Source organism: Anser anser, assembly GCF_964211835.1.
Source record: "Anser anser genome assembly, chromosome: 8".
NCBI lineage: Eukaryota > Metazoa > Chordata > Aves > Anseriformes > Anatidae > Anser > Anser anser.
The window spans coordinates 26,992,078-27,018,653 of record NC_139728.1 but is presented as its reverse complement, the minus strand read 5'-3'; the positions used below and the strand labels follow the sequence as shown (position 1 = coordinate 27,018,653).

The 26,576-nt window shown below is 46.0% G+C and overlaps 3 protein-coding genes across 5 annotated transcripts; 2 read left to right on the top strand and 1 right to left on the bottom strand.

Moving 5' to 3' along the window:
* Positions 1–2,910: 2,910 nt before the first annotated feature.
* TCEANC2 (transcription elongation factor A N-terminal and central domain containing 2) lies at positions 2,911–7,864 on the bottom strand. Its single transcript, XM_083846645.1, has 4 exons — positions 7,681–7,864; positions 7,158–7,295; positions 5,883–6,076; positions 2,911–4,033 (listed from the first exon to the last, which is right to left on the bottom strand). The coding sequence occupies exons 1-4, from the start codon at positions 7,784–7,786 to the stop codon at positions 3,845–3,847; spliced, it is 627 nt and encodes a 208-aa protein (XP_083702771.1). The 5' UTR covers positions 7,787–7,864; the 3' UTR covers positions 2,911–3,844.
* A 69-nt stretch (positions 7,865–7,933) lies between these two features.
* TMEM59 (transmembrane protein 59) lies at positions 7,934–16,273 on the top strand. Of its 2 annotated transcripts, none has more exons than XM_083846637.1 (8): positions 7,934–8,159; positions 10,347–10,452; positions 12,492–12,586; positions 12,784–12,936; positions 13,225–13,309; positions 13,628–13,712; positions 14,492–14,600; positions 15,322–16,273. In XM_083846637.1, exons 1-8 carry the CDS (start codon positions 7,986–7,988, stop codon positions 15,475–15,477), a joined length of 963 nt encoding a protein of 320 aa, XP_083702763.1. In that variant the 5' UTR covers positions 7,934–7,985; the 3' UTR covers positions 15,478–16,273. The 2 variants fall into 2 exon arrangements, with proteins under 2 accessions (XP_083702763.1, XP_083702764.1); XM_083846638.1 differs by having other exon boundaries at positions 7,940–8,159; positions 13,631–13,712.
* Positions 16,274–19,927: 3,654 nt separating this feature from the next.
* On the top strand, positions 19,928–24,642 carry LDLRAD1 (low density lipoprotein receptor class A domain containing 1). 2 transcript variants are annotated; one of them, XM_083846643.1, is made up of 6 exons: positions 19,928–20,082; positions 20,511–20,565; positions 21,744–21,884; positions 22,210–22,347; positions 22,517–22,645; positions 23,495–24,642. In XM_083846643.1, exons 1-6 carry the CDS (start codon positions 20,062–20,064, stop codon positions 23,638–23,640), a joined length of 630 nt encoding a protein of 209 aa, XP_083702769.1. In that variant the 5' UTR covers positions 19,928–20,061; the 3' UTR covers positions 23,641–24,642. The 2 variants fall into 2 exon arrangements, with proteins under 2 accessions (XP_083702769.1, XP_083702770.1); XM_083846644.1 differs by having other exon boundaries at positions 22,228–22,347; positions 23,495–23,784.
* The last annotated feature ends 1,934 nt before the right edge of the window (positions 24,643–26,576 follow it).

The window sequence follows — 26,576 nt, the reverse complement described above, 5'->3', positions numbered from 1 at the left end:
TGGGTGCAGCAGGGCTCTACAGATCCCTCAGCTTCGTGTACTCTTGTGCTGAAAGGAGTGCGTGGGCTGTGCTTAATCTGGTAGGAAAAGGGGGAAAAAAAGAAGCGCCTTTTCTCCAGATTGGGTGTCTCCTTGGTTTAATGCTCCCCCTGAAAAAAGCCACCAGCTACTTCAAAGGCACCGCGCCGGGGAAACACAGCCCGAGAGAGCCACGGCTCAGATCTTCCATCCTTCCTTTTAACCTGAAAGGGTTTCCCCAGCGTGAAGACAGGAGCTTGTGGAGTCCCTGCCTTTGTCAAGTGTCTTCCTGGCACCCTGCGGCTGCCACCACACAACAGCCACAGAGTAAAACCAGAGGCGAAAGCAGACGTGCACACCCGGATCAGTAAGACCTAACCCCAGGAGGCCCGAGGGGCCTTTTTGCCCCCCAGCTGGATGTGTGACCCTTGTGGTGGGAGAAACCAAGCTGGGGACGGTCCTGCAGGCCCCACGTGTCCCTGCACCGTGGCTCGTCAGTGCTGCTGGCACAGGGACGTGGCACAGGGCACTCAAACCCTCACTTCCAACAGCCAGCTTCCAACAAAGAGGGCAAATCTGGTCTTTGTAGAGTAATTTAAAATTTGGCTGCTGAGTACCGAGGTACTGAGCATCCCCTCATCCCACTCAGCATCACTCTTTGAGAAAATAAAGCCCTGTTTTGGCCTATTGCTTTTTCTTCTCAGGTTTTGTCTTTTTCCCCCACCTTCCTTCCTGGTTTTGTCCTTACACCATTTCCTTGTTCTCTGCGTTTCCCCCCTGTGCTGCAAGTCTCAAGCCCAGCCCTTGGAGATCTCTTCCAGTTCCTTCAGTCAGTCGTATGCAATGCTCAGCCTGCGAATCTTCATCCCAAACGTTCCTGCTAGCTTCAACATCAGGTGGCAAGAGCTGGACCCAGAGCTATATGCCTAGGTTCCTTAGAAAACAAGTTGTAAAAGTATGAGCCCTTAAATAGAGGAAATTTAGATGTGTTTTCTGGTATGCAGTAACCGCATCCCTGCAGTTAATTCCCAAAAGAAAAATATTTGGTACATACTGAGAATGAGGCCAAAAACTCTTCTCTGCAATGTGTGCTTCAAAGAGCTGAAAGGCATCCATCCAAAATAGATTGAGCAACAACAAAATCTCTCTTCCCTGAGCCTGTTCAGAAAAGAGAGGTATCAGGGACCAGGAGCGGACGTGATAAAGTCACCTAAAAGAGATGGGCCTGGTAGGACTTTGCTTCTACCCAAAACAAAGTCTGATGGCGTAGAAGAAACAGAGCCTGTAGTTTGTGTGGAGCAGAAGAGCTCAGGTGCATCTCCAAGTTGTTCCGCGCTGCCTGCGGGCTGGGGAAAGCGCTGTGACTGCACTGTTTGGGCAGCTTGCGAGGTTACAGCAAACGGATGCCAGGCAGGCCTGCTGACAGCTGGTATCTCTGGTGGCTTGCACCACTTCAAAAGCTAACATGCACAGGCTGAGATGCAATCGGGTTTTGCAAAGAAAGTACTCTAGGCCATGGCAGGCCCTTGCTGATGTCCACATTGACCTTGTTTTTAAATTTTACAGTGCTGTTGCGAATGGTATCCCTTCCACAGGACTGTTTACTAGTAAGAGAGAAAAGCATCCCCATCCCTTCCCGCTGTCACAGTGGGCTCCCAGAGCAAACTTGTAAAAACAAAAGCGGATTTTGTTGAGTTGTTCTCAGAAGAACTGTCACTGCTGTAGAGCAGTTCGCTTTCAGACAGCAAGTGCTGGCTGCTGCTACCTGCACGCAGGTTGAGCGGTATCTGTTTGGGTGATTCCTTACTCTCCACTAGATGTGTTTTGCAACCCAGTGCACAGCACAGCATAGATAGGCCAAAGTTCTACTGGTGTACCTGAGCTGTGTGGGAAACTTCTCTGCTCTGGCTTTCACGAGGACCAGCAGTTCCTCATTTCCCACATTTTTGCTTCTCACACGTTACCTAAATATAGAAAACACAGCCCAGCACCAGGAACAGAAAGCTGAAAATAAACACTGCAGGTCATGGCATTGCAGCTCTGGAAACAAAACCTAAGACACTCATTGATCCTGAAGCCCTTTCACGACAGTCCAAGATACGTGAATTCAACTACAGCTGTGCAGGCTGAGGTTGTTTTAAGTGGGAAATGGATCTGATCGCTTGTAAGAAATCGAGGGGTTTCACATCTCTTCCTACAGACTGGTCATCAAGTGTTAACATCTTTATTGACACGTTACCCCTATAGTCGCCACCCAGGCTGCCAATTTGTGGTGCACTTTCTCCAACATACCTATCGTTAACTTCCTACCAGCGAAATTTCTGCACACCTAGGCTCAGCCAGGGCGCCGGTTTTGAGAAAAGCCAGCTATGAGGATACCTTAATGACACACACAGTAGCAATGGTCTTACACTGGCCCAAGCAAACAAAACAGGGTTCAGATCTTCTTAAGAGAACCTGCAATTATGTAATAAATTTCAGAGTTCAACATTTAAGGTAAGTTTTGGGTGTTATTTTTTTTTTAAGCGTTCAGGGAAGAAAAAGTATTTAGCAGATCCACTTACTGACACCCAGTCCTGTTTAGGATAAAGATGTGAACGCAGACTAATGCGCAGCTTTCCCGCTGCATTATTTGTCCTTAAGTGACTCTCTCTTGAGAGCAGAGTGCTGACCATGACTGATCAAAGCACACTCCCTTATGGTATACTAGACTTCTCGCCCCTGTTAACTCAGAAAATGGTTTGTGACCAGTCCCTTGTACCAGCACAGAGAACAGAGAGCGCTTTATTGCCTACCAGCAGAGAAAGACTGTGCCTGTCACAGCCTTAATAATAGCACACAGAGAACAAGATGACTTGTGGCACTAAAGAAATCAGAGTAAATACGAAAGGCAAGATTTTCAGTTTTTAATAACTAGAAGAAATTCATACAATAGTTTGCTGCTTAAATTTGTTTACACAATCATTCTGAAACACGTTCTTTTTGGAGGAAAAAAAGCCTTTACATGGAATATTTTCCTTACAACCTAACTGTAATTAGAAAATTCATTTCAAGTTGTTTTTTTTTATGATACACTAAAAACAAGCACCAGATTTTAATCATGAGGGAGGCATGCAAGTCTGAGTGAGTTGCTCATTAAGCAGAGGTATTAGATAGCACCTATACCCCAGGGCGTTTTGGTTTTCACCCCAGGGTTTCAGAAAATGCCCACCATCGCAGGGTGACTGAGCCTATGGAAGGATGGATAGAGGATTACCGAAATTCAGTTTGTAACCAACTGTGGAATGCAGGGGAGATCCCCTGGCTTGGGTAAACAGCTAGCTCTTGCCACATCCAGGGTCCAGCTACAGCAGACTTGGCTGATTTATGGTTAACTAGGATTTGCAGTTATCCTCTAGGAATCCCCTCCCATGGAACAATTACCCTGAATTCCCACTATTTCCTATTAGCCCAGCACAAAGCTGTTAAATGTTATTCAAATAATTACACCTGAAGACCCATCTCAGGGATGAAGCCAAACCGAGGCACGACAAACTGACAGAAGTAAGAAACAGGTGAGTCAGCACGGATGGCTTTTTAGCAGGAAAATATACAGCAGAGGAGAAGATACTTTTTGAGCAACAACCCTACGCAGACTTCCACCAACTCTGATTTACAGCACCACTTTCATCATTAGTAGTTCTTGCCTTCAGCAGCCCTGTTAATAGAGCGGTGCCAAGTGAGTCACACCGTCAGCACTTCTGCACGCCCCTTACAACAGAAAGGGTTCCCGGTTCCACGGAGATGCAGGCACATGAAGTTCTCGTTCAGCAGCAAGCACGACACCTCACTTTTTATGGCTCTGTACAAACGCAGGGACAGTGAGCGTGCCAGTCTTGACTTCTGCTCGGATTTCAGGTTTGTGCTTCAATGAGAAGACAAGAGCTCGCACCATTCTGCGATACGGCGTGCTAATGAGACGGGAAGAGAGATGAAAAGCTTCTCGCTCAATATTTTCAGCCAGTGGGTGATCAATCTGAAAACAGCAAAGTATAAAATTAGATCTCTACATTTAATAAGGAGACCGACTGGCTGAAATTGGAGTTTGGTGTTTTTCAGCGCTTCTTCGTTAATCAGCATAGATTCGAGGAAATCTACTTCTCATCACAAGTGCAACAGGAAGAACAATTTAATTCCACCCTAGCAATTAAGGAACACAGCAACATGGTCAGTAGCAGGGAACATATTCACATCTCCAGCTGGGTGGCAGCGCTTTGCCATCACGACAGGAAACTAATCTGCAGCTAGCTTTGGGTATCCAGTTGAACTACAATTGTAAGCTACGTTGTACTGTCTCCATTAAGATCACTTTTTGATCTCGCTGATATAAGGCACCTTGGATACTATTTTAAACTCGATTCCAACAGCAACTCTAAGACACGCCAAACACTTGGCAACTCTGCCTGGTGCTATAAAGGGAAATGTGGGCTCTGTGAGTGTGGAAAGAGGTATAATTAAGAACGCAGAAAGGGATTTACTAAACGTTAATTACGTAGTTATTGCTTCAACATGTGCCAAAATCTGTAATTTAGCACAGCTTAGAAAAAAATCCCCTGCCCATCAAGAAATTGTTTTAATTTCACTTCTGCCTTTTGTTACAGGGAATCTCCCATGCTTCACATACAGGAGATTCCAGCATACCAACCAGTATTCCTCCAAGTCCTTTCCCAACACTTTTACTCTCTTTTTGCTACCCACCATTAAATTGTCCCTCTGCCAGTCTGCACTAGAAGTCCAACCGAATCCATTCAGCCCCCATTCTCCCTCTTTATCCACCTCTCGTGTCCCTGCTTTCCACTTTCTGTACTTCTGTGGCTCCCACTCCTATCTACGCTGTTCATCGTGCTGATATAAGCTCCCTCTGCAGATATGGTGGTAGCTGCAAGCCAGAAGGGCAGCTTTCCTCATCATAATTTCAGGTGAGTCCTGTTCTGAGGTGATTCTGCCTTGTCCTGCCTTACCCAACACCACTTGTTTGAGGGTGATATCACAGCCTTCACGTCCCATAGGCTCAAACTTTACCAGCAGTCTTATTGCCATGCACAGAGCTGCTTTGCAAGAAATAAGCTTGACCCAGCAGCCCAGCAAAAGTGAGCTCCCCACAAAATCATTCTGAGGCATTCCCACAGCAAGTCACCCTTTAGTTCTGCCTCAGTCCAGGTGGATGGGAAGTTGGAGAGGTTGTTCTCATAGACAGCAAACACACAGCTTTGAAACTTGAGTGCTTATCACTTTTCTTGCCATTTAAAGGATAACTAATGAATAAATTAAAAGGATAATTATTACAGAGTTTCATAGACAAGCAAACTAGTCATTAAGCCTTACAGTAAAATCCTGTTCGTTTACTTAAAGATACCAGAGGGATCTGGTATTTATCACCACTTTATATATTGTCAACCTTGCCTCTATGTTTTCGCAACAGATGTCAATTTACAAATGTTTAATTACTTAAATATGAAACACCCAGAAGGTCCCAGTGTTGTTTTAACTGCTGATAAGTAACAGTAAAAACTTTGTTCTACTAACTTCTTATACAGCCCGGCTGAAGTAGATACGCAGCTATTCTGTTGGCTGGTTATGTAAATGTGCAATATACACCTCGCTTACAATTAGCACATTTACTTGCTTAATAATAATAATTAAAATAAAATCTACCTTTAAAACAAAAGACACTGATAACTGGGGACATGGGGAGAATCACTGAATATAAGCACTCTTGTCCCCACTCTGCCAGTAGGACCAGCTTTATAGAAACTATGACTGAAAAAGGCTTGTCCAGCTTGTTCCTACAAGGAATTACCCTTTGAGCCAAAGATTAACACTACCTCTAGATCCAGGGCTTCACAAAGCAGCTTCCGTGCGTTCTTTCTGAAAGCCTCAGTCTTGGGATCACTCCTGACTTCTATTGAGGGCCTGTTTGAATGGTTTTTGATGAAAGTTCGCCACTGCGTGTAAACATCTTTGGCAAGGCTGGCCACGTCGTGATCTGAATGTTTGCGCATCTTATTCACGGTGTGACCTGGAAAACAGCAACAGCTCCTTCAGCTTTGGTACAGAGACCAAATACACCAGCCAAGCTGGTGCTCAAGCAGCCAAACACACTTTTAATTCAGGCAGCGTCAGCGAAACAAGCAAAGCACTGATGCAAAGGTAAATATAAAATAACTAGGAATGAAGACTGAAGTTCTCACTCATTGACTCCTGCAAGTGATTTTGCCTGAGCAATTAGCAAGGAACTGAGTTATACAGCTGAAAATGACTTTGCCACAACACCAAGGTGTGGAGACAATTACATATTAAAGAAATTTTCTACGCAGATAGTGGATCTGGTGAAAGTATGTAAAATTAGCCAACAAAGAGCACTTTTTTTTCCTTTTAACTCAAATCACCTTTAAGGAAGCAGATGTTGCTGCTATAGTGTTTTAACACACAAACATCACGGTGACACAAACAGAATCTTCCCATTCGACACAGGCTTGCCCGTGCAAAGACACTTTCCTTTGAGAGGAGACAAAAGGGATCTTTTTCCAGCGTGGTATTTCTCTCTGACCAGTAGCGCCGTTGGCCAGAAGATGTCACTGTTAGGCTTCTGTGGATCTTGCAGCAGATCCTCTACTCAGAAAGCCCCCCTCGCCTTGGAAAAGGAGATGCAATCCGTGCCTTTCCCCTTACTTCTGAGTTGTCATTTGTCACGTTTGGTTCATTCAGGCTTTTCCTGAGACTTTTTCAGAGCCTCCCTGAACGGGCTGGGCTGCAAGAGCCACAGAAGCCTAACAAGTGGCATCTTCTCACTGGCAAAAAAAAGGCCAGCATGACCGTCTGTCACTCCTGGATATTCTGTGCCATGTATGATCTGCAGACAGGAAAGGCAGGGACCATGCAGTCTCACATCACCCCTCCCCCAAATCCCACAGAAAGCAGTCAGGTACAAGCCTGTGCTATCCGCACGGCGCTGCCCTTCTGCTGGGGATTTCTCTGAGTGAGGGTGCAGTAAAGCATCCTCTTATCTTTAAAAAGCTTGGGGGATGGTCTCTTTTGCACCGACAAGGCAAGCAGACACAACAAAGCCTGACGTTCAGGTGAGATCAGAGAAGATGTACCTATTTTTGTTGAAAGCAACACTTCCTTGGAAGGTATTTTCTTCTTCAGCTCCTCCAAAGCTTCGATCAGATTCTCCTTCGGTTGCCCAGGAAGCTCGAGCATAGACTTCCACCGCTTTATGTCTTCCACGACCACAACTCTCTGCAAATGAGAAAAGCATTTAGGAAAGCGGAATGATCTTACAATAATTAAGGACGTTGGCTTCACCCCAGCTACTGGGGTTGCAATCGGTATGTGAATTACTGATTACGGCATGCAGCAGAGCACGGAATACACGCGGCACAGAGTTACGGGTACTCAGGACAGACAGAAGGGACAAGACGCTTGATCTTGTTATGTCAAACTCAGGGGAAGCGGTAGGGAACAGCCGCTAGAAAGGAATATTTTGGAATTTAAGGATACTGCACTACAAATATCTCAATTGCAAAAGGGGATCCCGGCGTTTCGAGGCGTGTGAGCCGCCGTGGGGGCTGCAGGCCCCCCCCCTCCCCGTCCCCTCAGGGGCCGCGACCCGCCCGGGACCTGCCCTGAGGGCCTCGAGCGGGGCCTGCCGCAGGGCCGGGGGCTGCGGCCGGGCGCTGCGGGCGCCCTGCGGGGAGCGGGCCCGCCGCACCACGAAGCGCTCCATGCCGCCGCGCTGCCCTCCCGGAAGCCGCCGTGTAGTTCCGCCGCGCGTCAAGCCCCCTTAGGGTGGCCGGGGCCAAGCCGCCGAGAGGACTACATCTCCCAGCAGGCTGCGCGAGGAGGAGGAGGAGGAGGCGGCGGGGATAATCTCGCGAGAGGCCGGCGGGCTGGTCCCGTCAGCGGGGCGGTGAGGGAGGAGGAAGATGGCGGCGCTGCCCCTCAGCCTGCTCCTGCTGGTGGCCGCCGGCCGCCAGGCCCGGGCCGTGCCCTCTGCCGCCGCCGCCGCCTCGTCCGAGGCTTTCGACTCCGTGCTGGGCAACACGGCGTCCTGCCACCGCGCCTGCCAGCTCACCTACTCCCTGCACACCTACCCCAAGGTACGGGCGGGCCCCGCCGTGTGGTGGCAGCCATAGGTGTGGGGAAGCCTCGGGGCTGCTCCTGCTCGGCCTCTGGGGGCTCCGGGGGCTGTGCTGCCGGTGAAATCGGTATGGCGGTGAGAGCAGCGGGGCTCAGCCTTGTTTCAGTGTGTTCCCGCTGAAGGTGCGTCAGGCGGGCTCTTGTAAAATAAGAAATGTGTGGCACAGTAAGTGCAGAAGGAAATGCGATGAGGAGTTTATGAGCATCGATATATTCGGTTGTTTTATGTCTAAAATAAACAGAATTTTTATGTAGACAGCATGTGCTTAAATGTCCGCAATGTGACTTTTTTTTCCTCACAAGCCAGGACAAGAAAAAATGCTTTTTTCAGGTTCTGCGTTCTGTGGGTGTGGGGAGGGGTCCCTCTCTTCTCCTCCTGTTCCTAAAGAGGCAGCTGTCATTCGGCTTAGGCTGCTGCATCTTTTAACTAGAACAGTGCCAAGGACCCCGAGCCAGGATGCCTGGGTGACACATTTTGAAGGATGAAGCAGAAACGGTGGCCAGGGAGTAGCCTGGCGGAACCTTCAGCCTGTTCGGATTTCCTTGCACAGAATTTCTTCTGTCCTGTGATGAGACAGTGGAATGATATCTAGCGAGAATACAGCTGCCTGCCTCAGAGTTCACTGTTGGTTCAAAGGTTCGTGCAGCTCCGGACCGCTGGTGTGAACATGGAAAAGCTGTTACTGTGGCCTCATCTCCCCTGTTTTGTTTTTCACTGGCAATATATTGCGTTATCAGCTGCGGCTGTATAGCGGTCTGAGCTCTGAATGAGGGGCGTTCTTACACTGGCTTTGAGATTTCACTTGAGGGCAGCAGGAAAATGAAAGTAGTGATAATATGAGGTAACAGGGCTCTGTTCACTTTCACGTGAAACTAAAATTGGCTTTTTTCACACAGCAGCTGATGCTGGTATCTCCACAGAGGGAGGTAGCAGGGAGTTGTGTGGCGTACAGGTAACACTAGATCTGCACGTGTCATATGCTTTGGTGCCTCCGTGCAATGATAGGGAGGAGAAGGAACTAAATCTGGGAAATTAGGACTAAATGTTATCCTAAAATATTTCCAATTAGTCTTTGGTCTGCTTGTCACAAAGCTATCAGTTGAGTAGAAGGAAATTGGTTGCGTTAACGTTGGAGAATAAGTCAATTTTCACTAAGACTTTTTGTGGAAGACTGCCACAGAAATGTTTTTAAAGCTAGCTTTGGTTGGATATCAAATTATAGAATGTGGTTTTGGCACCAATGTAACTGTTTGAGCAACCCTGCCTGTGCTGTTAGAGCTGAGTTTTGTTCTGTGTTCCATTTTCCACTTTTCTGCCTTTGAAGCACATGAACCTGTGCTCTCAAACAACGGCCAGTTTGTTCACAATGGCTTATGCGGTAAGGTGTGGTCTGTTTATTTTCGTTAGGTTAATTCAGAGCCTGTGTACCACCTGCAAAGCAACTGGGAGCAATCATGTGAGCGGCTGTGTAGCTGAGAGTTGGGATGGGTCTGATTCCTGACCTGAAGTAAGAGCGCTCAGGTGGAGGAGGCTGGCTGTAACCCTGCAACGGGGAGAGCATCGGTTGTGGGAAGTGCACACACGTAGTTAACCGTGGTATTGCTACAGAAGACAGTCAGAAGTTAATGTTTTATTTCAACAAATCTGTTGTCCTTCTAACTAGTCTGGTGGATATATTGTAATACGCTGACAAAAAAGTCATTTTTTTTGTCCTCACCTGTTGGGTTCTGTACTGAAGTTGCACGATGGAGGACTGTACTCGTTCCACGGTTGAATGTCAGTAAATCTTTTACAGAGGTATGTCTTATTTTTAAAGCCAACGCTTTTTCAAGACTGCATCGTAACTTCGCTGTGAGTTGTAGGACTGGCATTGCAAAATAGGATTTGCTGTTCCAGGTCTGGCTTACCACAGGATAGAGAGCTCTGTCTGAAATAAATCAATAGCTATGTTACAGCCATAAAGAGCTGTAGCTTGGTTTTATTTCAGGTTATCCAGACCGCCAGCTTAGCTGACTTCTAGGTCCAGTGAAGGGAGGAAGGACGGTGTTCTAGTGTGGGGCTTTTTATAGCACTTCCAAAAAAAAAATTGTTTTTTTGCATTTTTTTCTTGAATGGAGGAATGCAATCTTCTCTTGTGCCTTCCCAGGAAGAGGAACTGTACGCGTGCCAGCGAGGCTGCAGACTCTTTTCCATTTGCCAGTTTGTGGATGATGGCATCGATCTGAATCGAACCAAACTGGAATGCGATTCCGGTAAGAATTTGTTACTCCTTTAACATCCCGTAGCGTGGAGATGCATGGAGGGAAGAGCAGGAACATCATTGAATTGGTGGGATTATTTCAGTTGCTTCTTGGTTTTGTTTAACAACTTCTTGAAGGTTATGTATAGGATACGAGATCTTCTTGGAGGGTTGTATGTTCTCATCAACTTTCTTCTTCCATGATCCGTAGTGTTACCATTTTCCTGAATTTCTTAGACTTAATCAGTTGTGAATAAGTTACAAGTACTTAAATTCACTTTAAAATTTTTGTCATGGAGAGCAAAAAATGGCTGGAAAAAGAATCCACTCAACACTTTTCCTTTCCTAACTCTGCGCAACATCAGGGCCATGTACAATTCCTAACAAATTTGGTTGTGGAAGTGAATTGTTCAGTTGGAGTAAGAACACAGATCGTAACGTACTGTCTGCTTTGTAACGGGTGGTCTGGGCTAAACCCTCAGGAACAGGTATGTTTTGTTTGAAATAGACCATTAAATACTTCTGACTAATTGTCTGAGATCCGTGTCAGAGCAAAAACCTCATGGTGAAGGTGAAATATGTATACTACAGGCCAAAAAGTACTATTTTTGTGTAGAACTTACCCAGTAAGGCAGCTGGTGAACAGTTTTACTCAGATTAAGTGGGACATAACCACCCAGAGCAGGAAAGCTAGTAGGTCCCCTCTGTATTTCAAATATAATTAGGCACTGACTCAGTGCTCAAAGGAGGCTTTTGTCTTCCCAGTAGCTCATAAAAACCAGAGGGCTAGTGGCTGTCTCAGGGAGCTGATGGAAGGTCTGTAAGTAGAAAGCCTGACGTGCAAAGATGTTAATGTGATACCAAACTGTATTAAATACTCCAGAAATGGGCTAATGCTCAAGTCTGTCATAGACTGTGTATAGCTGTGATACAGCATGTCAGTCTAGTTGTCAAACCATACAAGAAAGAGTGCCATAAAAAGGGTGATGTAGCAATAAAGCACATGTAGAGGTAATTGAACAGTTGCTTACTTTCTGATTTAACTCTCCTTCCTGAGGCTGTTGTCTTTTGCTGGCTTATGTTCTGTAATCTGTTACTCTGGTTGGTACCCTGACTAATTATTCTGTGCTTGGCAAGATGCATCTTGGCTGAGCTGCTCAGTTCTGTCTTTTGATGTCTCTGTGTCTACTAGTTTGGTGGCACTTTTGCCATGGAATTGCTGTTCAGGTGCTGTGAGCTGCGTACTCCAATGTTTAGCTGCGGAGGCCGTGCTTATTGCCAGCGTTTTGGCCTTTGGTGGTGCGTTTGTTCCTGTGGGAAAATTCAGAAAGCTGCTGTCTGTGTCGCTGCTCGGTTTGAGTCTTTAGTTCAAGCAGTGCTGCGGCATTGTCCACCTCAACTCTAGTATTTTGTGAAAGAGCTGTGCCCGTAGGTTGTCTGCCTGGTTTCTCCGTGTATAAATGGGAATAATTTCAATTTCTTGGTCTTCATGATCTCTGGTGAACAATAACTAGAAGATGCCTATAAAATGAAGAATTGGCTTCATTTTTTGTTTAAAAATAAATAGTAGTATTTTCAACAGTTTTCGAAGGAGAATGCTCCTTTCATTTTCCTGTGATACCTGGACTTCTGCTGTTACCTCTAAGGGATTTAGTCAACCTAGGCTTCCTCTATTCTTTTAGTATCCCAGCTCTGTTCGCTGAGGTTAAAATATATATATTTATTTCATGTGATCTGTACATGAAAAAATACAGTGGTAGGAAGAGGATCAATGAAAAGTTGCAACCCTGAGTTTGTCCAGAATAACATTTCTGATCAGCTGCTCTGACTGCGTTCGGTTTTCAGATGTCGTGTGTGTCAGCTCTGATTCCATAACCTTCGTTAGACCTCACAGCAAACGCTAACCGTGGAATGATTGCCACGTCTTTCCCTACAGCTAGGATTGTCAGTCTTTTAACTGCTGCTTTGCTTCTGATCCAACTTATGCTGAAAATGTTTTCGTAACTAAAATGCAGAATTTATCTTCTCATTTGGGGAACTTCTTCCTTGCAGCTTGTACTGAGGCATACTCCCAATCTGATGAACAATATGCTTGCCATCTTGGATGCCAGAACCAATTGCCATTTGCTGAGTTAAGGCAAGAGCAAGTAAGTAGATGACATGTTTTTCAAATACCACCTACTTGTTTTCTGTTCAGCATGTCTTCTCTTTTTTACACTTCTTCAAACGGAAGACAGATCTTCCGAAGGACTGAAATACAGACATGGGGCTGGGGGTGAGCATGAACATGACTTCTGGCCTTTTCATATAAAAACAAACGGAAAACCGGCTAATGTATTTGCAGTTAATGTCCCTGATGCCAAGAATTCATCTCCTCTTTCCTCTGACACTGGTGAGATCGTTCTGGAGTGACATGATGGACTCAGCTCAGAGCTTCATAACATCCTCGTGGACTTTCTACCTTCAAGCAGATGATGGAAAAATTGTCATATTCCAGGTGCTTGTCTTTTTTTCATTAGGATTAAGGTGTCCTAGCTACCAAAAATATAATTCTGCTCCTTCCAGTCTTAGGGGGGGGGGGGGAAAAAAAAAAAACAAAACAGAGCACTGTCAGAAGTGTTTAGTTTTCAATAGTATTTCGCCACCTTCAGTGCTGGTACAAGGAAAAAAAAATGTGAATGGTGTATGTCTTAAGGTTAACTTCCCTAATAATTTTGAAAATGTGTATGATCAAAATTAATGGGAGCTTGCTAGCAGGATCTCCTAACCCCTGATTCTGTTTTAGTCAAAGCCAGAAGTACAGTACGTTCCACAACTCGAACAGGAAACTGGAGACGCGAGAGGATCTTTATCGCTGAGTAAAACAGCCGGTAAGTTGTTCCTTGTGATTTGGAAGAGCAAATGCAAATGTTCCATGTCATGCAAAGAGAGAAAGAAAAAAAAGAAATTGCAGGTGGCACATGAAAGCAAATGTTTAGAAAGCTAAAATATAATTGGGACGTATACTGTATGATGCACCCTTAGCAAAGTCTGTGGTAGAAACCAGACTGCTGGAAATAGAAACATGCAAGCTAGGCCCATTTTAAAAGCTTCCTTTTATGTTCTCTGCATCGACAAACTGTATAAAGTTTGGGGCTTCTCCCACTTTTATTGCTTTTATGACAGCTGTTTCTGCTGATCTGTTTCAGCAGACCTACGCCCAGGAAGTTCGCAGATGTACCGAGGGCTTTTTGAAGAGCACGGAAGCGACAGCCTTTTCAAGTGTCTTTCCATGTATGTATGTCGTGTACCGTACCTCGTACGGAGCGTAGTGGTGGCTCCTACCTGTGCGTGGTGGCACTGTTGCAGTGTCTCAGCGCTGCGAGTCTGTTAGCGTCAGGATGCCCAGCAGTTATATTTGTGTATCTGACCTTCTGTTATCGCTACCTTCTGTGCTAGCCCAATGTTATTTGTGAGCTGGTCTGCCAGCTTTGATCCTCTTGCACATTTCAGTTGATCAGAATGTTGATGATTTCCTATGCTTTGAGTGTGGAACATAATGCTGACTGTTTCCTAAACTTTTTTTTTGAGTATGTTCTGCAAACTGCTTAATCAGTTCTGTGTTTTGCCTGTTCTTTACCTCTGATAATGTTTTAGGGCAAAGCACTTTTATTTTGTTTTGGGATTTTCTGATATGAAAGACACTGTTGTGTCTCATGTCTAGGCTGAAAATGCCCGCTGTATCTTTAAGCTTTGCTGAAGATCTGTGTTGGTTCTTTCTTCCCTTACTCACTGATGACTTTTTCCTTTAAAGTTTAGATATGAAGGATCAGTGAACTGCACCTCTTGAAATTGTGAGTGGGAGGATGCTTAGGGCCCGATAAACAGAATCCAACAAGTCTCAGTGTCTTTTAAGTCAGATACTAAATAGGTGTTGGAGGCTAAACTGTATACCCAGAAGTCTGAAGGAGACTAGTGAATCCATAGGACATACGGTCAAAATTGAGCAGAACTTTTTAGGTCCATACTTTGATATTCAATATATCAAATCTAGTAACGTTTTTTTATTACAGAAATTCCAGTTGGATTTTAACCACTACGCTTGTCCTGTCAGTGTTGGTGCTGCTCTGGATTTGTTGTGCAACAGTAGCTACAGCTGTGGAGCAGTACGTTCCATCTGAGGTAACCCTACCTTACAATTTAAAATACTTTGAATTTATTCATGATATTGCTTTTACGTTACAGCTTTCTACAGGCCGATAAACATATATGGGGGAGGGATCAGTTGGAAAAAGTTCATTTTGCAGATGTGGTTAGCAAACAGATTTTGTTGTTTATATGATGATTTTATATCTGAACAATTTTTGCTCGCTCCTGTAGCCAATAGGTGCTCTGAGCCTTACTCAGTAGGACCAGGTGCGATGTCTTTTGGCTTGTAGCCCTGCCCTCTTAACTTTTAGGTGGCTTTTAACTGGAAAGCAGCCTCTGTTTGTTTCTCTGCTGAGGGTTGGATGGTGGGGCTGGAACCCAGTATGGCTGCTGTTCAGGAGGATCACCAGTGAGAACAGAAGTCACCACAGACTGATCAGAGGGGAACCAACTGAGCTAGTGTGCCTAGTGCCCAGAGAGATAACTGCTTCTGAAATAAGCAAGACTTGCAGTATTTGCAAGCTAAAGAGGCTGGTACACAAGCACTACATCTGCTATTATTCTGGCAGATTTAATATGTTTATTTGCACTCAAATATAGTTTGTCATGAATTTCAGCTGATGCAGAAAGTCTGGGCTAACTTCTGTTGAAGGGCTGCAGACATGAAAACCAAGAATGTAGTTGCATAACGAAATGCATTTTATTCACAGCATCAAGAGTCCTTGTCTAAAAGTAATCTGTTTAAATATTTCAGAAGCTGAGCATCTACGGAGATCTGGAATACATGAATGAACAAAAACTGAGCAGATATCCATCCTCTGCGCTTGTTGTGGTTAGATGCAAGACCGAGGAACACGAAGAAGCAGGACCTCTTCCTACAAAAGTTAATCTGGCTCAATCAGCAATTTAAATAAGCCTTCATTGGAATGAACAGACTAATTCTAACAGTGCTAGAAACTCCTGATTGTTTGTGGTGGTTCTTCAGATAAGAAGTTTAGCAGCCAGTCTTTAAATGCGAATAAAGTTACAGAATCAACAAATGTCATGGGATTTTGTTTTCAGGTAGTAGTGAAGATTCAGAGACCTTGAATTTGTTTCCAGACATGATCACTTTCCACTGGTGTTTGCTATGTGTCTTGCTTACAAAAGCTGTAAGCATGCTTTCCATACTTCTGCCATGACACTTTCAAACTTATTTGTGTGTTCTAGGATGTAACGTGTACATTCAGAGTTAGCTTTGTAAAGGTATAAGAAATTTTAAGTGGGCAGGAGATGCCTTTTTAGTGTTGCACTTTCTGTTGTAGTTAGGAGAAAATATTATAAAATTATCTGCTGATTTTTTTTGTACTTGTTAATGTCCATGCACAAACAACCCTTTCTGCAAAAATAAATATATTTTTTCTACAGTGTGGCTATATCCACGATGGAAAGCATTTGTGAGGTACTGTAGGCTAGAACTCAGTTTGTGAAAGATGGAAACTGCTAAAACTTGTGGACATATCCTTTCACACACAACACATGGTCAATTATTTTGTCAAACTTTATCCTTTATGTCTTAAATTGCTTGTAAAGTTAGAGCCTGTGTTTTCTGAAGAAAATCTGCTTTCCACTCTTGATTAACTACTCTAGTCTTGTAACTTCATTTACAGAAACAAGTTGATTCCTGAGAAATGAGAACAGACAAATAAAAATGACTGTATAGAAAATGTTGCCTACATAGCTTTTTGCTACGGTTGATTATTGACTACAGTATGCTCAGCACGAAAGCCTGTCTGTAGCATTCCTCTCATGGGCAGGGTGACCTGATTTTGCTATGTGATTCACTAACACGACAACTAACAGTGTCCCTCATGTCTCTAATACATTTTTGCTGTTCTTTTCTTTGAGATTACTATTGCTAGCTCCCTTAGTATTCACAATTTGTGGATGTGTGATTTGTTTAAAGGTCTGTTTGTAAGTATTTGAGAACTGGCTAGAATGCATGGTCTCCAACTCATAGTGTTGTGTTGATTATACAGAACTCCTGTAAACGTTTAAAAGCAGAAACAAAATTTCTCCAGGTTCTGAATTTGGTGGAAATGGTTGATATTCTGGAGAATACAATATATTGTTCCCTTTCTGTTACAACCGGTTCAATAGCCATGCCTGATCTGGCTGTGATGCTGATGGTTGTGTAACTGCAGATGATGCAGCCTTGCAGGGGCCATTAAGCAGGAATGTGCATTGTTGCCTATACAGCGCTGCTGGAAACCGCTGCCTAGATGCACTCAAGCAGATTTTCCCTCAATGAGGCTTAAGAGCACTGAGAGGTTTGTTTTAAGCAGGCTTGTATCAATGTACAGAAATTGTAAGCTGAAGTTTTAAATTACTGGTACCTCTTGATGTTAAATTTTTCTTCAGTGAGCAGTGTTGTGAACCAGAAATCAGTGTCAGCAGCCATTGGCATGTACCTGTGTGTGGGTGGCATTAATGCAAAGGCCTCAGACTTGACTGTCGTGAAAATCAGTTGTGATGTTTTCAGAACACTGTTACTGGCGTAACAGCAGTGGGAAATCCCTTTCTGCTGCAGTACTGCAGTTGAGACCTGCATTCCTGCTCACGCAGTGCAAACCTCAGTACACAGCCCTGCTCCAGCACAGAATGGCGTTGTTCTGCGTCCGGCGCTATCAGATGTGACGTATGCGAACGGGTGTTCAGAAATCTGTACGTATGGGCTCAGTGATTGCCCTATTCTTAGCACTACGTTGTTCTGGATTGCCTTTCCAGAAGAGACTTTAGCAATCCCATTTTTTGTAACTGAATAAGTAACATGTAGATGTTTGAGTCTGTTACAGTATTTTACTTTCCTGTTACATGTAGTTGCAGAGCGAGTGTTACAGCTTCAGGAAAACACGGCTATTGGCGTGTTTTAAATGTGTACAGTACGGCCTCTGTTATGTTGACTTTATTTCATGAATGTGAAACTTTCTTTTCTGTTCCAAAATGTCTGACTTTATTGCTTACATTCCTAGGTTTGACTTAAACAACTTCTGCTTTTATTTGGCATTGTATCTGCCTATGCATCTACAACAAAGGGAGAAAACTACAAATGGATCAAATAAAGTTTTACGTGTTTTGTCTCTTGTTCACTGTTTAATAACGACACCTCAGCTAAGTAATGTGTGCAGTGAAGCCGGTGATTCAGTTAGGTCACAGGAAACTGTGTGCCTGTAGCAATCTGTCACTTGGCACTACTGTTTCCAAGGTAAGCCAGAGCCTAAAGAACTCGTTAAGCGCTGTGCTTGTAAGCTCGTGTCAAAGCAGCTTTCTTTAGTAAAATTGGATACTGCCTAGGCTGCGAGAATTGAACTTGTTTCTCAAGATTTCTAGTTTAAGTGGAGTATTTAAACTATCTTGGCATTTGACTTTGCAAAATGGCTTCTCCTACTTATTTTTTTTTAAAAAACGTTTAGCTTCCTGACATCTTCATTTTCATAGGCTGCAATTTGGGTTTGATCTCTGCCCAAGACCACCATTTAAATGAAGGGCCTTAAATTGTTGAAATTGCAGAAGGAAAGCATTTTATATTCTCTTTAGGCATGCGTTCAATTGGAACAAACTTGGAACAGATTTTAAATAGAGTCATCCTGACTTCAGTAAGGCATCTCTCAAGCGTGTGCGATTCACCGCTGGCAGAAGCAGCCGTGGCACTTCTGTGTGAGTTTTAGGGTTTTTGTTTTGGGTGATAGAATTTGCGAAGGTCTCACGTGTCTCACATCATTCTCAATATATTCATCTTTATTTCCTTTTCAATACTCTGGCAAGTGTTTTGTGCTTCAGAAGGCTTGCTTGTGTGTGTTACCTCTTTCTCATCAAGTCTTTCTTTTTTGGGGGGCAGGGGGCTGGTGGTCTGATGGGGTGTAACTGATCTGAAACCGACTACCTGCTTGGTTACAGCTGAGCTTGATAATCTTGCTGTAGGAAACAGCGGTAGATGATAGTTCTTATGGACATTTGTCTCTAAGAATTGTTTTACTCTACATATTAAATGTTTTTGTTAAGGATTGGTTTGTGGGATGTGCGTAGAGAGTCTGCTTGACCTGGTACATGGGACTCTTACCAAGCTCACTATCACCTAAAGCTTTTTGAAGGTTCAAAATGCTCATTCTTTAGCAAGCCTGATTAGAAACTTAAATGTCCCCTTTAAAAAGCAGAGGATCTGGAATTTGATACACAGGTTTTAACCCTTAGTCTCATTCTTCCATGGTGTGGTGAGTGCCTAGAGTCACGGACTGTGCTAGTCGGGGTTTGGTGTTCTCACCCCAAATTCCTCTCCAACCAGGAGAGCTTTCTGGCACAAAGTTTAACCATGATACATTTCTGGGAGAAGCTTCTGCTTTGGACAAACAGGTGTTGCCATGCTGAGGGAGGAAGGCTTATTTAACTCGGGCTGGTCTGCGAGCAGGTGAGTGCAGGGCTGGCACGTGCTGTTGCCAAGAAGCCAATAACTCAAGGCAATCACAAGGGAGTTGTGTGCTTGGGGAGGGAGAGGGAAGTAGCAATAGTCATTCCTCTGTTATCGGGCATTATTTGTTGTTTTGCATCAGTTCACTTGGTGAAACTGTCTTGGGGACAGCTTTTAGGAAATACAGCTGCCACTACACTTCTCCAAGCCCTAGTTAACTGGTTCTTAGGAGGGAGAATCCTGCGGGGTGGAAACAATTTGGAGGTGCTTGAGTTCTGGGGACCCTCCTGCAAGCAAGAGGAATGTGGGCTCACAGCATTTTGTCCTTGAAATCGCAAATCCACTCTGTGTGCGGTGTTGAAGCCTGCAGCCAATTCAGAAGCTGCAATCTATTTCATGTTAAGGTTTACTGCAGGCCTGGAGATTCACGTACGCAAGTAAAAGAGGACCCGGGAGGATTTGCTCTGCCTGTGCTCATGGCCCAAGCGAGGAAGCTGTACCAGGTGGCTGTATGCTGCGCAGTTCTGCCAAGACCTGATCATCTTGCAGGAGTCTGGGCTAATGCCAGGGGCCAGTGTGTCAGCCTTGTTTTAGGAAAGAGGTGGGGAAAATAATTTTGGGTGAAGGTGATCTGACTCCCTTTCCTCAGGCCTTTTCAACTCCTGTCCTCTGGTTCCTGGCTGGCACCAAGGTAAATGGAAGCTGCGTCAGCTGGGGGGTGAGCGTTCATCTTCTACACGTGTCAGGAGCAGCAGTGGGGTTGTTGGCATCAGAAGTCTCTGTGTCCTTTATCAGCTGGGAGGAATGAGAAGCAAGCTGCAAACCCTGCTTCTGACCAGAGCAAGTGCACAGCCTGTCTTCCGTGGCCTCTGCTGCACACGTGCCCGAGCAGCACTGCGCTCCTTGCTTTCCTCCCTCTGTTGCGTTTTGTATCCTGGTAACATTGCTCACGTTAGAGCCGGTGTATGCTGGTAACATGGCTGAGTTTTGGGGTGCAGAGAGGTCCCTGTGGTCCGCTGAGCTGTTGTGAAGACACTAGCTCCAGGAGGAATGAACAAAACTCACCCCCAGGTATGGCCCTGCACTCTGGAAAAATCTGATGTGCGACTGCTTCCTAAAATACACTTGTTCTCGATAACGTTGTTTGTCTAACTTCTCTATCAGTGGCTTCTGAGTTTCCTAGTCATGTCTACTTTACCTGCTTTGATACAAAAGGGTATCAAGTCCAGCACTTCATATCAATACTTCTGTATTGTGTTAGCGCTTGATGTAGAAATGAGAAACGGAGATTTGAAAGGTAATCTGACCGCTTTGTGAGCCAAATCTGGGTCAGGTTTCCACTGAGGCAATTTTTGTTTGTATGTAAAATATTTATTGCCATGTCTATCCATATTTACATATTAATTCCTGGGTAAGATGGTAGAAGAACTAGAAAAGCGTATGTTGCATGGTTATCATGTGCCACTTCTGTAAGCAGTGTTTTGTTCCTTTACTTCTAGAGGAATGGTGATGTAGCTCCTTTTGATCCAGCAAAGTCCTTCTCTGAAGAAAGAGGTAACAAATGTAATGCCAAGCTTAACATTTTTGTTATTGAACTGTAAATCAACTGAAACTATCTAGGCAGCGTAAAATACAGGCAGTATTTATGATCTGTTGAGACTGATATTTTTCCCCCCTCTGTAGTGAAACATCCAGACTATAAAATTAATAGACTTCAGCTGCTTTTTGTTGGCCTGGCGTTGGCAATCTTATGGCACAGTAACATGATATGTAATATTCCTCTGTTGCAGATGAGGCTTATAACTATTTCTGTAGGCTTTCTATATGTTTTAAGCTTCAGCAAATTTTGTCCACATTAAGAAAGAGAAGGTGAGATCACGTACAATCAACAGTAAACCTGCAGATTGGCTTGAAACAGCATTTTCTCACTGCCTTTATTTTATACTCATGTCTGTTCGGTCAAAGGCATTGTCTTGTAGACACAGGCACCCTGTAATTCACCACTTATCTTTTAAACTGAGATGTTCTGCCTTTGATTCCTGCTCATGCCTGACGGAGGAGTTGGTTACTGCAGCCTGGATCCCTTTGTGGCTGAGCAAGGGGTGTGTCTTTGCCTTCCTACGACACACAGCAATTGAGTGAGTGTGAGGCACAGCTAAGAAATCCTAACTTTTTCATCAAGGCTCTTTATGTTCAGAAACACCAAAATCCAGTTATTCACGCAGGGTTGTCTTAAGTGAACAGTTACGCAAGCGTGTGTGTTTCTCAGATGACCACGTTCATTTTTTCCTGTCTGTCTGGGAATACAGAGGAATCCCAGAGAAGTTACTGCTGGGTTTAGACACACAGCACTGGCGTTGCCAAGGTCGAGGCAGCTGGTCAGCTTGTACGTGTGCTGCTCTGTGTTGCAATGGCTGTGGTTTTGGCCTTTAACTTCCTGATTTTGCTTGATTTATGTCGGTAACCTTCTGAAGGCTGGGCTCCCTGGAAGGCTGCAGCCTGTTGTATCCTGCAATGTCTTTGGGGAGGGAAAGGGGCTGCTTGTCGGCCAGTTCTCACCATTTCGAGCTGATAATTCACCCTTGGGTGATGGAAGTGCCTGAGCCCAGGTATTAAAACTCAACTGCTGATGTGGCAGAGGAGAGTCTCACCCACACCTCAGCAGCTCCCCACCAGCCCAGAGCCCCCCTGGCTCCCCCAGCCCCTCACCTCTCTCCTTTGCCTCCCGACAGGCTGCTGCTGGCCGCATGGGGCCTGCCTGCGCTGCCCGCCGAGATGTGTCTGTGTCACCGTGCTGGTGCTGCTCCTCCTGGCTGCCACGGCGGCCATCGTGGGCCTGGCAGTGGCGCTGGGGCTCCCACCACGCTCCCCAGGTCAGTCCCATGAGTGTCGTCGTTGGCCCCATGGCGGAGGTGGAAAGCGGTGCTGAGGGGAACGGTGGTGGGGAGAAGGAAAGGGGCTGAGAGGGGTGGCCGTGAGCTGTTCCTTGGCTGTGGAAACTCCGGGTGGCACAACTTCAAGCTGCTGGCACCCACCATGAGGACACTGGAGATTGGTCCTGGGCCCTGGTTATTTCCAGATGACAAATAAATTTCTGAATTCCCCCATTTGATTCTGAAATCATCTCCTTGATTTGCTCCCCATACCATCTGTGAGCATGAGACTGTCAGAAAATAGCGTCTCTTGCTTGCCCTTCAGTGAACCGCCTCTGTGCAGCCTCCAATAACCGGACAGGCTTCTTGTGTGACGACGGAGTGACTTGCATCCCAGCCAGCCAGGTCTGTGACAGAACCGCCAACTGCAGAGACGGAGAGGATGAGCAGGAGAAACTCTGTGGTGAGCAGTTTTGTTGAGATCTTCCCACCCTGCTCTTCCTGCTGTGCTCTGAAGACCTGTCTCACCAACTGGGCCATAAATTAACCACTTCGTTAGCTGCCTGTCCCTGTTTCAGCAGGCACAGCTGTGCCCCAAGAGCTCAGCACGGGCTCTGTCTCTGCCCTTGCAGGCGACCTGCCCCGCAGCCTCCCGGCCTACCTGGTTTTCCGCTGCGGTAACCCTGCGCACTGGGTCTATGCCGACAAGAGGTGCAACGGGATGAACGACTGCGGGGACTGCTCCGACGAGATGGGGAGCTGTAAGTCTGCCTTCTGGCTACTGTTAGCAAAGGGCCTGGTCTGGTGATAGATCGAAGAGGTTTTCCAGGAGTGGTGCTTACTGCTGCCGCTGGGAACGCCTGGAGGCTTGTGTCCTCCTCTGAGACACAAAATGGCTGGGCTAGGTCATGAGAACTACGTGGGTTCCCTCACGCCAGCTGCCAAAGACCAGAGGCAGCCAAGAGGGGAGAGACTCCATGCTTTGAAGGCCCTTTCCAGCCTGAATGGTTCTATGGCTCTATGGACGTGGCTCTAAAGGACACAGTGTAGTGATGGGACTTGGTAGGTCAGGTTGATGGTTGGAGTTGACAGTCTTTAAGGTCTTTCCCAACCTAAATGATATGATGATTCTTTGCTCCAGCCCCAAAAGTTGTTCCTTCGCTGTGACTTGCTGAGCATGGAGCAGTTCCATCTTGATGCATAGCTGTAGGCAGTAGCAATCATTCAAAACTGGCCTTTGGTCCTTGGTCAGGAGTCAGGTATGTCCTGAAGACCAAGGGGGACTGAGCGTGCCTCTGTGACCTAAATCCACCTCTGCTCAAAAATGAGCAGCAGCTTTCTTCCTAAATCACCCCTGAGGTTTTGAACCTCCAGTGAGACCTGTCTGCAACACCAGCTTTGTCTAGGGTAGCCTGCTAAACAAGTGAATTACAGCTGGCCGTTCCTCTCAGGATGGCATCTCTGCCATGAAGGTCATAAAAATGTCTCTTTGGTGGGTTCACAGACTCGGGGTCATCACTGGTGGCTTTTCAGTAGCTGCCAGCATTAGGAAGGAGGCTCCTGGTGAGAGCAGCAGCAGCATTTCTGTTCCTGGTTTCTCACCCCCACAGTGGCCACCTGCCCTCCGTGCGGGTCAGCGTGGTGGAGCTGCAGCCCCGTGTTCTACGAGTACTGCGCCTGCGTGCCCAGGTCGCTGTGCCGCGACGGCGTCCAGCATTGCACCAGCTGGTCCGACGAGTACCTCTGCACACCGTGAAGCCTCAGCACCGGGAAACGCTGGACGTGGCGGGGTGCTTCCTGCACTGTCACCTCCCATGCTGCTGTCCTCCTGCTCTGGAAGCTCCGGCCTGAGCAGCCCCGATCAGCAGCGTGAGGGGACAGGAGCGCCGTGCTTCTAGCTTGTGGCCACCGTCTGTGGGACACTTTCATGGGTCCTCCTGAGCGCTTCCCTCTGACACATCTTCACGTTCCTGATGTCCGTGGGCAGGAGAAGGTGGTGCCGGTGTGTAAAGCACGTCTGCGGGTTGTTTCAGCAGCTGCTTTGAAGGCTCTGCGCTGACGCAGCTGGGATGCTTCCTGTGGGGCCTGGTGCTGGGGTGACATGTCTGGGGAGCCACCATCCGGGCCACCTCCTGCGCTGCGTTCAAACCATGAAGGTCAGCGTGGAGAGAGTAATGGTGAGGGAAATGCGGTGGATATGTTGGGGTTTGTGGGGAAAAATCAGTGTTCCTGTGGCGGTGTAGCTGTCCTTCCAACCAGCCTGGGCACTCGTGGGGGACCAGGGCACATCCAAAGTGTGTTTGTCTTGGGGCTGTGTGGTTTTGGAGTGGCAGCTCCACAAGCAGCCACTGGGCTGGGATGCATTGCACTGCGTTCGGTTAGCAAGGAATAAAGGCGTGTGGAGGGATCCATGGCAGCCTTGGCGTTGGGCAGAAGAAAACCAAGAGCTGCAGCCACTGCCGGGCGGCTGCGGGATGACTCGGGATCTGCTCGCTGCTTGGTTCGCTCCTCTGCCAGCCAGGCCTTCAAAGCAGGCCGCAGGATAGCGATGTGGATGTGCCATTGAGATTTAAGAAAGCTGTGTTCCTTCTCTGCTGCTTTGAAAAGACAATCTCATCTGTGTCTGAAACACTGAATCTGAGGAAAACATGGATCTACTGTGAGTGTTCCTACTGTTCTAGGCCCAAAATAAACATCAGGCACTGTTCTCCCCACCGCCATCCCAGGTCACATATCTTTAAAAATAAAACCCAGTCCACTCATTTCCTCTCTCTCCTGTGATCTGTAACTCGGCAGCTCGCCATGGCTGGTATAAATGGTGAATGTTTGTTCTAATTCGTAGCTGGGATACAGCCATAGATCTGACAGATCTTTTAAAATAGCTTCGCTGTGTTCTGACTCACGCTTTACCTAGAATGAGATGGCAAAATTCTGCATAATGGAACAGGTACCATGGAAATTTTTAGAGCTGTATTTAATAACCCCTCCTTTTCCATGCCAGGCTAGGACGGATGCCTTGCTTTTGCCATGTCTGTAAAGCATCACCTCAGTGCTACAGCTCAGAGGAGTGACTGAGAGATTTTTAGATAAACATTTCTCACTTTCAAGCTTCCAGCCTCAGTCAAAACATGAAATAGAGATGCACGTTTTTACCAGAAAATCACAGGCATCTAACATTTCAACAGGGCTGATTTGGGGTCAGTAAATCCTGGTTTGTTGTAGTTGCTGTGCTTCTCTTATTACGCCAAAGCATTTCCAGGGGCAATCTACAAGGAAGTTCTGCAGCACTTCCTCAGAAGAGCTCAAGGAGGGGTGGTTCGGGGGCAGCTCCCTCTCTTCTGGGGAAGAGCTGCTTTGTGATCCAGCTTGGGTTCAGCCACCGGCTGTTTGCCTTCTTCGTGGGCTTTGAAAACTTCATGCTCAGCATTGAGACCGGCAAATACGGTTAGTAAGAAACTTGTTCTGCATTAAAAATAGTGGGACAGCCATGACTTTCTGCAGCCTCTCACATTTGCTGTGGGTGGGAAGAGGACGCTGGTTAGGCTGGGCCATGTGGCAATTGCAGGATTCCCCCGGTCCTGTATTTGTCAGTCATTGCAGGAGCTCCCCTGTCAGTGGAGGATTTGTGCCTCAGAGCTCTAAACAGAGATTAGGGGTTGAGTACAGAGTGGTAACGTGCCTAAGTCATCTCAGGATAAAATTTACACAACGGTGTGTTTAAAAGAGGAAGTCTGCTGGTCAGCATGAAGAGCTAAGAAAAGGACTAATTTTACCAGGGGTGGAGAACGTAAAAAGCACAGTGCTCTAAAACGCCTCTTTAGAAAAGTGGAGCTATACCGTGTTATTTTTCTGACACTCCTGTGACCTGGGCAGGCCGTTCATGCCAAATCACAATGCGCCTATTTTCTGTCTCTTCGTGTCAGCTCCCAGCTGCTTTACTGATGTGAAAGAGAGTACACAATGCTCTGAGGCTGGCCTCTGCATGCTCAGGTTAGCAGATCTCACAGTCGCAGAAGAGCTAGCAGAAGAAATCCATGCTGGCTGCTGAACCGAAAGCCAGCTGCAGGAGGAGGCTTGTGCTCGTGTGTCACAGCCTTCTTCCTCCCTGGTAGCGGTTCTGCTAAGTCACTGTTTGTGCCATTATTTGTCTCAGAAGAGGGCTGATGTTGTCTTCAGTGGAAGCTATAAATAGCGTAGTTTCTGGGAAAAAATGTAGGGCTTGAATGCAAGTATGCTTGTTTTGTTTGTTTGTAGTCCTTGTTGAAGAAACTTCAGCAATAAAGAAACAAAGAGAGGCAGGGTCTTCCCTCTCATCTCTACACATTTCTGAGGTGAAGTTCCCTTTCTTGGCATCTTTGTGATTTCCAAGGATGGGCTGCTTTCCTCGTTACTGAATTGTGACAAACACTGAAAGGAAGATACCCAAAAAAAGCACTAGCAGAAGAAACCTGTCCTAAGTTCTTGGCCTTGAAGGGCACAACGATGGTCTCGGGGCCCAGCTCATGGGCACTGTGCACCTCAGACAGTTTTGATTGAATTCCAGTCCTGTTTTAATGATAAACAAACCTGTGGTGTTACAGCTGTACTCCTGGCTTCAGAAAGACCAAAACAGAATGATTGTGAGTATCTATGCCTTTTGTAGCAAGCGTGTACTGTTCAGTGAACACTTCCCTGAATGTTTTAGATGAAATG

Coding starts and splice junctions, on each gene's coding strand:
- TCEANC2 (XM_083846645.1), bottom strand. CDS start 7,786: ATGGAGCGCTTCGTGGTGCGGCGGGCCCGCTCCCCGCAGGGCGCCCGC. Junction 7,296..7,680: donor GCTCGAGGCCCTCAGGGCAG/GTCCCGGGCGGG, acceptor ATTTGCAGAGAG/TTGTGGTCGTGGAAGACATA. Junction 4,034..5,882: donor GTGAAGCCCTGGATCTAGAG/GTAGTGTTAATC, acceptor TGCTGTTTTCAG/ATTGATCACCCACTGGCTGA.
- TMEM59 (XM_083846637.1), top strand. CDS start 7,986: ATGGCGGCGCTGCCCCTCAGCCTGCTCCTGCTGGTGGCCGCCGGCCGC. Junction 10,453..12,491: donor CAAACTGGAATGCGATTCCG/GTAAGAATTTGT, acceptor TCTTCCTTGCAG/CTTGTACTGAGGCATACTCC. Junction 12,937..13,224: donor GAAAAATTGTCATATTCCAG/GTGCTTGTCTTT, acceptor ATTCTGTTTTAG/TCAAAGCCAGAAGTACAGTA.
- LDLRAD1 (XM_083846643.1), top strand. CDS start 20,062: ATGAACAAAACTCACCCCCAG. Junction 20,083..20,510: donor TGAACAAAACTCACCCCCAG/GTATGGCCCTGC, acceptor CTTTACTTCTAG/AGGAATGGTGATGTAGCTCC. Junction 22,348..22,516: donor TGAGCAGGAGAAACTCTGTG/GTGAGCAGTTTT, acceptor CTGCCCTTGCAG/GCGACCTGCCCCGCAGCCTC.